We start from the raw sequence: 10750 nt of genomic DNA, 5'->3' as shown, positions 1-10750 counted from the left end.
CCTGTGGTTCAGGAGTGTTATTTGCAAGAATATAGTTTTTCATTAAAAATACGTGGTTGCGTTATTGACAGGGGAGGTAGTATTTTATTAACTGTAAGTATGAAAATCATTCCACATCTATTCGTCATGGATTGTATCTGGTGGACTTTGCTCAGTAATTGTGTCTGATACCTGCAGTGGAGTTCAAAGGTCTCCACTGTTGTTAGTTCCTGAGTTCCTGAGAAGCTGTTTCGCGACCGAAGGGCTCGAAAAGAAAGGAAAGGTTTGGATGGTTTTTTGGGAGAGGTGGAGGGAGGGGGGAGGTTACCAGTTAAGGTATGTTGAAACATATCTAAGACTCGAAAACTGAACGTTTAAGGCAGAATGTTGGTATTGCTTTGGGTATTTGTTTAGTATTGATTTTTTTTTTTATGTCAAAGTATTTCCGCTTTCTGGTTAACTCTTGTTGTGCTGAACTTACCGTAATTCTACATTTTACATCTAGATACTATGGATAACTTTCACTTGAGTGTCATTGTGGTGGCCCTTTACTTTAATCTTCCTGGATTGGCGGGAACCAAGTCACAGCGGATTCTTCTTGGTACACATCACCGTTCAGGCTGCCGGTGGGATGTGGAGTTCTCAGTGAATTGTTCTTTTACCGGAATATCTACTATTCCAGAAGATACATCCCAAACAGCAATAACGGCTGATTTTAGTTACAATAATATTAAAACTTTTACGTGCGCTGATGGAAGAAGTGAAGAATGGATGCTAAAACACCTGAATCTCAGTAACAACCTTATTTCTGAACTCTCCTTAACAACTTGTAGAAATTTACCTGTTTTAGAAACTCTAAACCTCGATGGGAATGCCATCCGCACCCTCGCGCTGGACGTACCCACACCTGCACATGGGTCTCAGACGTACGGCAAAGTCCATCGGCTCCTGCCTGCTTTGAAAGTCTTGTCAGTTGAAAGAAATAACCTTAATAGAGTTCCAAAAGGTAAGCATTTCCAGATCTTTACGGACCTCACTCCCAAGGGGTGAGTTGGTTTTGGATACGATTTAGTCTGTGCTGCTGGATTCAGAATGCGACTGTCGGCTCCTTCAGTTACGGTTAAGGTGAGGGAGGGTTCTGGCTGCGTGCAAACACAGAGACTGAAGCCAATGGCTTGTTTCGGATTAGGCTGGCGTTTTTTTATACAGTCTTTGCAAACGTAATGCCTTAATGTCAGTCAAATATAACCAAATTTATCCTCTGAGAGCCCAAGCTGTGTTTTCCCTTGTTGTACAGAAAGGGAAGTAAGGAGCTTTGGAAAAACACCAGCCTCCGCAACCCAGTCGTTACAAATTACAGATAATGAATTTCATACTACTCTTCAGAAGAAAGTCAATCATCTTTCAAACAAAACTTGCTCCAGTTTCAGTATTTCCCGAAGACAGGAAAATACATTTTGTTCAGTCAAAACAATTTCGCACTGTGCCATCTGTCACCCAACCAAAGCCACGCCTTCTGGTGACAGGAGAGGGACGGAAGCTTTCGACAGACTTTTAGAAAGTGTTTGCTGGTCACTGCACTGCGGGAGGCGTCGCAGCCTTCATGAGAGCCTCTGTCCTCGTAAACCGATGGTTCACGTTGTCCAAACGGTGGTTAAATGAGGCAGAAGCTGACGTATGAGCAACACGATCACGTATGTTGTTTGCTAAATTTAATTGATCTCTGGTAACTTCATCAGATTCATTAGCTCTAGATTTTGAAAATACTGGGCGGGGGGCAAACCAAAAACCCACTTATCTCACAAAGTCAGACAAAGGGGATAATTTTGCACCTAGGCACGGTCCTCAACGTTCTATTTTTCTCCTTTTTTGACACTGAAGAATTATCTGGTATGCAGGAAATGGTTTTGCTTAATTATTTTGCACTATCTGTAAGGTGCCCATAGACATAGTATAGAAAAGCTTACATTATAAAATACATCGATGCATATTTGGTTTGTTTTGATAGATAAATATAATTACGCATTATAGGATGCCTCAGTGGGTCAGACAGGTCAACCCTTTCCTCCAGGAGACTCCATTTTTAGATGTTAAATTCAAATTGCTATCCGTCACGCCACCGCACATCAAGTTATACTTAAATCCCATATTCATTTAGAGGCACGTTCAGAACTTTATTTTCCCCCTCCCAAACCCCTCACTAACATTGTAGTTTTTAAGAAAACACAAACTGAATTTCTGCAGCGGAGGGGTTTGGCCATAGAGAAACCCTCCTCGCAACCGCCACCCCCGGTGTCGGGCTGCTGCCGCACCCGTGTGTATTTTTGGCACAAATTTAGCTTCAGGGAAGCATCCAAGCTACAGCTCTTCATGGAGGTGCAAGGACGCATTTATGAACGGGCAGAATTTCTGAATGCACTTCCCACCAGCTACCTCCAGTTTCACAGCAGGAACGAATCATTCCTGCTGCTTTTCACAATAAACCCAAAGATCAATTACTCCGCAAACTGGAATAAGGGATTTCCAGTAAACCAGATGACACCAAGAGCAAAATTTTGAAGAACTAGCATTTTCTCAATAATGCTGTATGATCAAAAATGACTTTAGAGAGACACCGAGCTGTTACAAACGGTGGCGATGCTGCGTCCAAGTGCCAGCCTTCCCACTGGGACTTGCAGGCTGGAGCTCTGGGGGCTGCCTGCGCAGCAGCTGAGAGAACGGAGGTATCGCCAGCATTCGAAAGGGCTGCTTATGGCAAGACAGCTGCTGTCGTAACTAGGATATGCTGAAGAATATGCTGTCATGCTTGATAAATCACAGGCAGACAGGCACAGGCAACAACACGGCTTTGGTTTCAGTCAGGTTTGCATCCCATGGATATGGTTCTAATAATTCCACGTATGAAAAACTCCCATGAAGTTGCAGATGGCAATGAACAGGAGATAACTGTACCACCGTTTGTATCTCCATCTTTTGTTTACGATTAACATATCTAGATGTTATAAAATCATAGAATCGTCTAGGTTGGAAGAGACCTTTAAGATCATCGAGTCCAACCATTAACCTAACACCGACAAAACCACCACCAACCCATGTCCCTCGGCCCCACGTCTACCTGTCTTTTAAATACCTCCAGGGTATTTCCCTGCGCAGCCTGTTCCAATGCTTGATAACTCTTTCGGTGAAGAAATTTTTCCTAATATCCAATCTAAACCTCCCCTGGCGCAACTTGAGGCTGTGTCCTCTTGTCCTATGGCCTGTTACTTGGGAGAAGAGACCGACCCCCACCTGGCTACACCCTCCTTTCAGGGAGCTGGAGAGAGCGAGAAGGTCTCCCCTCAGCCTCCTTTTAAACCGAGTATATTCCACCTTTTCCTACCTCCAGTTCTCCAGACAAGTGTGCTCAAAGAAGAGAGCTCACCCTCGGAATAATTTTGATAGCACAAAGGAATGTCACCGCTTTTATGGAGATGTGAATTTTTAAGACATGCGTTGACTGTGAATGTATTGACGCGCCTGCTGTTGGCACCGCGCCACTTTTAGAATGGGACAACCCCTGAACAGGAATGGCACAATAACTCAAAGCCTGCGCCTGCTCGTTGCCATAGACAGGAACGGAAGGAATTTTGTCACAAAGAATTTAAAAAAGCCGCTTGATGCCAATTGGGAAAACAAGAACGTGAAATGTAAAATGGTTTTGTTCTCCCTAGGACTGGGCCGGCTGCAGTCTCTGCAAACCGTCCGTTTGTCGTCCAATGGCATAGGACAGATTGATGCGAGTGATTTTCAGAACTGTTCACAGCTGAAGGACATCCACTTGCAAAACAACAAGATAACTAAAATTCATCCAGACACCTTCAGGGATCTCAACAAATTACAGGTTGTAAAGCAGTAATACAGCTGTTTCAATGTTCTGTGGTAATCGCCATTAAAGATATCAATTATCAACTATCCAGCACGATTATATTGGCCCTTGATTACTGTATACAATTATAAAAACTAAAGAAAATGGTAAAAACAGTAATTATTTTTATCTATTTGCTTTTCATATATAGGGAAACACACACACTTGTAAATATACAAAATATAACCATAAATTGACCATTTATCTATGCCGCAAACCAATCCGTAACTGGCTTAGGCACACACACGTCCCCTTTTACCCCAGTCCCTTCCGTGGCGAGAGCCCTGCGGCTTCCCAGTCACACAGGGGTAGTCTCCAACGGGAGAACTCTAAATACACCACAATTTAATCTTTTCATTTAAATTAAAAAGCTCAGAACAACATTCTTGAAATCCTAACCAGGCGCATTGTTCCCGTAACTGCAAAAGTGCTTGTATGCTAAAGTAAATGTTACTGCTGACATTGCAATCAGGATTCCATTGTAAAGCTTAGCAAATTAACTCTGAATTATTTCCAAACAGGTCGTGGATCTCCGTGAAAATGCTCTGGCAACCCCTTTACCACAGATATTAATCAGCTTGAACTTCTTTCGACTTGAAGTGGGTTTGTCAAATAACGCCTGGGTATTTAACTGCAGACTGAACGCTTTCAAACACCCGTTTCATTTTTTTTTTGACTCCCCGAGGAAAAAATGGAGTATTTCATACGATACATCTGCCAACAACTCACAGAAACCTCTGCTGTATCTTTCAAGCTTCCACTTAAACTGCAGCGACGGGGTTTTGCTCAAGAGGGCTGTAATCCCGGCAGGGAAGACATCGGTGCTGGACTGTGACCGGGACAACAGGCGGGGTATGTAAAGCGGGGACTCCATCCATACGCTGCCAAAACCCAAATGCGGGCAGAACGATCAAAGAAATCTGGTTTAAAAAGTGGATTTCTAAACATACGGTTTAAAAATAACTGAACAACAATTTAACATGCCAATTGTTTCATTAGAAAGTAGTATACCCGTTAGAATTATTTGGAAGTCATGTTTCCCAAAAATAGTCTTCATCTTCTTCCTTACATTAAACTGATAAGTGATGCCGAATTATGAATAAATAAATTTCAGTAAATAGTATGCCACAAATTTATCAGTTAATTTGGGAATGCAAACAAAGGACCAGATGGCGGGGTGGCGCTGCTGGGGCATGCAGAAAATCGAGAAGGATACAACAGTGTTTCCAGTATTCAGTGACGGCAAAATGAAACGAAAGTTTATTTGCAAGGGAAAGGATTTGTGTTTCTTTTTAAAATGTTCAGCCTTTACAATTATACGGAGCGCTTGAAGTACAAGTGACAAAATCTACAGAGCTAAGACTTCCCACGCAGAAGGAAAACTCAGACCAAACTCAGAGCAGGTGGTGCATTTGTCACTTGGAGCACAAGGTGCATTTGTCACCTACCGTAAGGCAAAACGGTTTAACGCTGGTGGACTAACAGCGCTTTGGGGGCAGTCAGCTTTTCCCCTTGGAACACTGTATCCCCAAATGAAAATACGTAAGGTCAACCAGAAATGCCACCTGCTTTGTCTATCAAGGAGGAAAGTCGCGGAAACTCTTGATTGTGGGATTAAAATCAAGGCACTGGGTTGCACCAAGGCTCCACTGGGAACACAAGTGGATCCAACGGCAAAGGTGCTTCGTACAACCTTGAGACCTATTCCAAGAGCCAACAACCAGCCACGGCCCGCACCAGCTGAACTTCGGAACAATTGCTCAGTAGATACAAATATCCTTGGGTTTCACACTTTGCTGCTGCAGCCAAAGCAGTAAGTACAGGAGAATCGGTACGGCTGAAATACTGACACTAAATTAATGCAGTTTTATCTCAGCTGCACACAGTGACCGCGGTCCCGCTGGAGAACGGCTGGCCATAAATATGGATCTTCCTGGAGGGAGAGCAGCAGGAGTTTCTAGTATAACCCAGAACACACTTCGATCATTTCGGTGACCTCCTCCCTCACCCACACCATTCTTCTTGTAAAGTCTGCTACCAAAACCCCATCGTACTGCGTTTTAAATGTCGGGGGTGGGGGTTAGGGGATATATGATGGTTTCACAGATACTCAGTACCATGTAGAATGACTATGGATGGATAAAAAGAAAACGGAATTTATAATAAACGGTTACAATTATCAAAGATAGGTCAGAGTATGTTCTTAAAGAAACATATCTTACAATTTTAGGAAAGATTTAGTTTGTGTTTTCTTTTATTTCAGGTAATGGAGTCTCTTGGTGGACACCTGAAGGCCAAATTTCAGAAGATAACAGCGTTCCTCATATGACACTGGATAAAATGAATAACTTAGTGATACACAATGCTGAGAAAACCGCTGAAGGGTTATATTTGTGTACTTTTAATACAACCAAGAAGAAATACCTCATCTACAGCGTACAGGTGAAAGAAAGGGTTTCGACAACATTTTTGGTTAGAAAAGGCCGGGACACTAACGCCGTTTTTAGCCAGGGGAGAACAGAGCAGGACCTGGCCCTGGCCGTCTGCCTCTCGGTTCTCATCACCTTCGTCTGTGCTTTTTGCCTGGGTGCTTTTGCTAGACCCTACCTTGGGAGCCTGTGGAGACTCATGTGCAGGCATAAAACTTCAAGTTCGGAACACACTTATTCTAATCAAGCTTTTTCAGATGAAACCTTGCGCAGAGAGAGCTCTGCAAGCAAACCGACAAACATGCAGGGTGATTTGTTCATCTGCGATGAGAATCCTTCAAGAAAAACAAGCATTTTTGCTACAGAAGCCCCTACTTTGCATGCAAATGTCACCGGTAGCAGCGTACCTGCACGGAATACTGAAGAAGAGTCCCAGAAACAAAGGAGCAATGAGAACAACGTGATTTCAGACATCAAAACTAGTATCGGCAATTATGAAAATACAAATGTTGATGAGAATGGACTATTTTCTGGAAGGGCAGATTACAAGAACAGCAAGGAAGTAATGCCAGGAAAATTAATGAGTAATGGCACTTCATTACCGAAAGATTCAAAATATGCAAATAAAGAGCCAGAGAAGAGCAGGTTCCCTCCCATACCCAGCAGACTGAATGCCGACTCCTACTCAAATCACAATGACTCTTCAGATTTGGATTTATCCTTCACAGGAGAGCCTGGCTTTCCATTTTCCTCAGTACAAACAACACATGCGGTTGCACAAGATTCTAGGAACAGTGAGGTGCGCAACAACTCTGGCCCGCTGCAGTCTGAAATCACAAAGGCTACACCAGACCCTCCTGAAAGAAAAGGCATTTTTTCACATAATGAACCCATGAGCAGTACAGAATTTATGCCTGGAAGGCAGCACGGTGATGAACAACTTGGTCTAAACAGCAACGTAACTACAACCAGTGATGCGGGAGATTTTATTTTACCCAGTAGCTGCAAGAGGGATACAAATATTGAGAATTTACATCTCTACCAAACAACAGAAAACTCTCCTCTTACAGAGTACGACTGTAAAACGGAACGTACCAATGAAAAATATGCTCCAGCAGATCTATTTGGCGATAGTTCTTCAGATGAAGGGACTCCATTCACAATGAGCGACTGTAGTTCTTTAGCAGACTTTGAACTGGAAGAACCTGACGCCAGTGACAACCTGCCAGCCTGTCAGTCGCCACCAGAGGAAGCCGACAGGAACAGCGGAGCCGAGGAGTCCTCCGCGCTGCCAGAGTCTCCAAGCATTGCTGCTGAACTGCAGCACATTTGGGAAAACGAGGACGAGAGCAATGAGTACTTTGAAACCACTCTTAATTATGGATCAGGTACCATCATGCCCGAAACAGCATCCCCTCACGCTGATAAATGTGCCCATGTAAGCGCGTCAGATTCAGACACAGCGAGTTCTTCAGGTCAAGAAGTTCCCGATATGTTTGATTATTTTACTAATGCAGAGTCAACAGTGCAAAACCCCGATTCTCTCCACAACCAAAGTACAGATTTTGGTAATACGTTCCTTTCGTTAAAACATCCTCCCGCGTCTGACACAGACACGGAGAACACTCCTGAAGAGGCTGAAGCGCAGCTGTATCTGTTTGCCATTGAACCACAGCATTCCCTCAGCTCCACTCCCCCTGAAGCAGAAGAAAACGCACCAGAGGGAAGCGCAGACGAGCACAAAGACTGGAACTCCTCCGAAAAAGTTCACGGTGAAGGGGACATCACGTTCAGAAGAAACACAAGTACATCCGAGGACAGTGATTTTATTTTTGCTCCCATTGATACTGGTTTGAATGAAATTGTTGAACACACATCTCCACTGCATTCCAGCGACGAATCATCTCTTCAATCTCTGCCTGAACACACAGCCGAAAAACATATTATGGTTATCACAGAGAAAGACGACTTGCTGACACAGGGGAAGGAGGTGAACACAGCTAAGGCTTGTGCAGATAAAATGCAAACAGGTTTTAACGAGGAAAACTGTGATGGATACGCAGAATTACAGGATACCAGCAACTGTAGTCTGCCCGAAGAAACACAGTCTTGCAACCTTAGGGCAGATCTGCTGCATCTTCACTCTTCTGGGAAAATGCCATCAGTCTTCAACACAGAAGATCCCTTCCGACTGGATCAGGGTGATGAGGATGCATATTCCTTCTCAGTCCCACGGGGCTTCTTCGATGAAAGCACGCGATACAGTTCACCTTCAGTCCCACAACAGACTACAGGAAACATCATCTCCGAAAGCACCGATTCCAGCGAGACGGAGGAGGACGCTACTTGGACGGGGCCGGAGAACGATTCTACAGCAGCCGTCGACCTCCAGAATTCAAGTGAAAAACTCAGTCAAAAGAGTCAGACCAGTTTAGGACAGGGCCAGTTTTTCGTTAAGAAGAAAAGAGCGTTTGATGGATTTGCTAACGTTTTGCAAAGCAGGAGAACAAACGTCAACAGTTGAGACACAAAAGCGTAATACTGAGCTCCCACAGTGTTTATGTTCTATAGCAGGCGCAAAAATGATTGTGTCTTCAAGTGAAGTGTGTAGCTTTTAATGACTGTTAAATACCATGGGTTGTTTGGGGTTTGTTTTGGTTCCCCCTCACTACAACTATCTGCCTTTAACTTCAGAAACCCAAGTTACGGAACTAGACTTCACGATGAGATGTTTAAAGCCTGGACCCATCCCATTTAAAAACACCGTGATTCCAAAGGGTAATTCAGGCGAGAAGCCATGGACTTCTGTTTAGAAGGGTATTTGTAAATAAACAAGAATAGATTTTATGAAAAACAATGCTAGGATAACTCAAATGAGTGAACTACTCAGTAGTTATAACTGATAACAGAACTTTTGCTGAGTTATAATAATAATATATATTTACTTTCTCATTACTGTTGGTACTAAAGTATTGTTTTCCCTTCGAATTTGCCTCTGATATGCACTGTTTTGTTTCTCTAAAATAAATGTTACACTGAAATTACCATTACATTTATTACTATTATTGTGTGTTCCCATGGGACTCGCCCTATAAAGTGAAATAGTACATATTACTGTCTCCTGCTCTTTGAACCAAATTTGCCAATTAAGCACCTCTGAATTCCCACAGTTTTGCAAAGACAGGTAAAGTCCAAGCAGTATTCGATTATACTTAAAAAAATTACTTTTTAACTTGGCGAGACATAGAGAGTAATGAAACGCTCCTTTCTCAAAGCAACAGAACAGAATCCAAACCTTGCAGAAGAGTCCGTTATGGAGATCCAGCTACCGATGGGACACCACCTGTAGTTTGCAGATGTGATGACATGGGCAGGGTAATTTAAAAAAGACAACCTACTATTCCTAAGCTATAATTCCCTCTAAAGAAGGATGCTATACCCAACTTCAAAATTTTACTGAGAGGGGCAAATCAAGAGCAGCTCAAAACTGCTGTATTGGAATATCAATAGCTTGATATACGGTAACTTTTTCTAAGCCAAAAGATAACAAATGTCAGATAAACTTTTCTCTGAATATGGCCCAAGGCTCTTTTAACACACAGAGTATCATTGATGTAGTCCTTGAAGGGGAATGTCATCACGAAGGGGAATGGTCCCATGTTCCCAGGAAATGCTGGAGGCTGGCCAGCAGTGCTGGGAAAACTCTGTTATGAAGACACCATTAATTCAGTAAAAACTCCGAACAGAAGGAACGCATTTCAATTCCATCAGACGAGGAACAAGTCCAATGGCACAGTCCATCTTTGAAACTATCTTTAAAGAGAAAGCCAGGAAAGAAGAAAGAGATGCTGACAGAAGCTAGTAATTTCTGTTAGCTTCATATACTTGAAATGTAAAAGTATTGCAAAAAACTTAATAGGGAAGTAAAAGCAACTGAAGGACACCGGTGCTGGTATTATTTCATCTTCTGAAAATTTTCTTTAGCTCCTTGAGTTCCTTTTAAATGTTTTACACATGTAGCATCACAATTATCAGTTATATACTTACTGAGCCAAGTCACCTATGCTTAGATCTTCTATCAGTTTGGGTTTTTTGCTGGCTGATTTTCTCTGAATTTCTAACATAATTCGGAATAGTTATGTTATGGGAAGTGTTGCATGGATTAGATTTAGGTCACCACAATATCTGCAAATAACTCCACCCAGGAACATCCGTAATTCAATTACATGCAATGAATCCACTGTCATTCACACCGATCCTCTTGCCTGCCAGTTAGTTCCCGCAAGATTTCTGTTCTTTTTGCTCTGGTACTCAGTGATATCAAAAGAACTTCTCAGTTATCAGTTTAAAGAGCTGCTGCTGGCTTCATTCCTTCAGCAGGAGACCACTCAGGGACCAAGGATGAAATCATCTTCTGAAGAAATCGATAATTTGTCAT

General features: G+C 42.8%; 1 protein-coding gene across 2 annotated transcripts; it reads left to right on the top strand.

Annotated features, from left to right (window-relative positions):
- The first annotated feature begins 135 nt into the window (after positions 1-135).
- LRRC66 (leucine rich repeat containing 66) lies at positions 136-10100 on the top strand. 2 transcript variants are annotated; one of them, XM_063335154.1, is made up of 5 exons: positions 136-262; positions 485-985; positions 3690-3859; positions 4405-4735; positions 6147-10100. In XM_063335154.1, exons 2-5 carry the CDS (start codon positions 490-492, stop codon positions 8834-8836), a joined length of 3687 nt encoding a protein of 1228 aa, XP_063191224.1. In that variant the 5' UTR covers positions 136-262; positions 485-489; the 3' UTR covers positions 8837-10100. The 2 variants fall into 2 exon arrangements, with proteins under 2 accessions (XP_063191224.1, XP_063191223.1); XM_063335153.1 differs by having other exon boundaries at positions 136-985.
- Positions 10101-10750: the final 650 nt, after the last annotated feature.

Source organism: Chroicocephalus ridibundus, chromosome 5 (assembly GCF_963924245.1).
Source record: "Chroicocephalus ridibundus chromosome 5, bChrRid1.1, whole genome shotgun sequence".
NCBI lineage: Eukaryota > Metazoa > Chordata > Aves > Charadriiformes > Laridae > Chroicocephalus > Chroicocephalus ridibundus.
The sequence above is the reverse complement of the archived record's forward strand: the minus strand, read 5'-3'. Positions and strand labels throughout refer to the sequence as shown.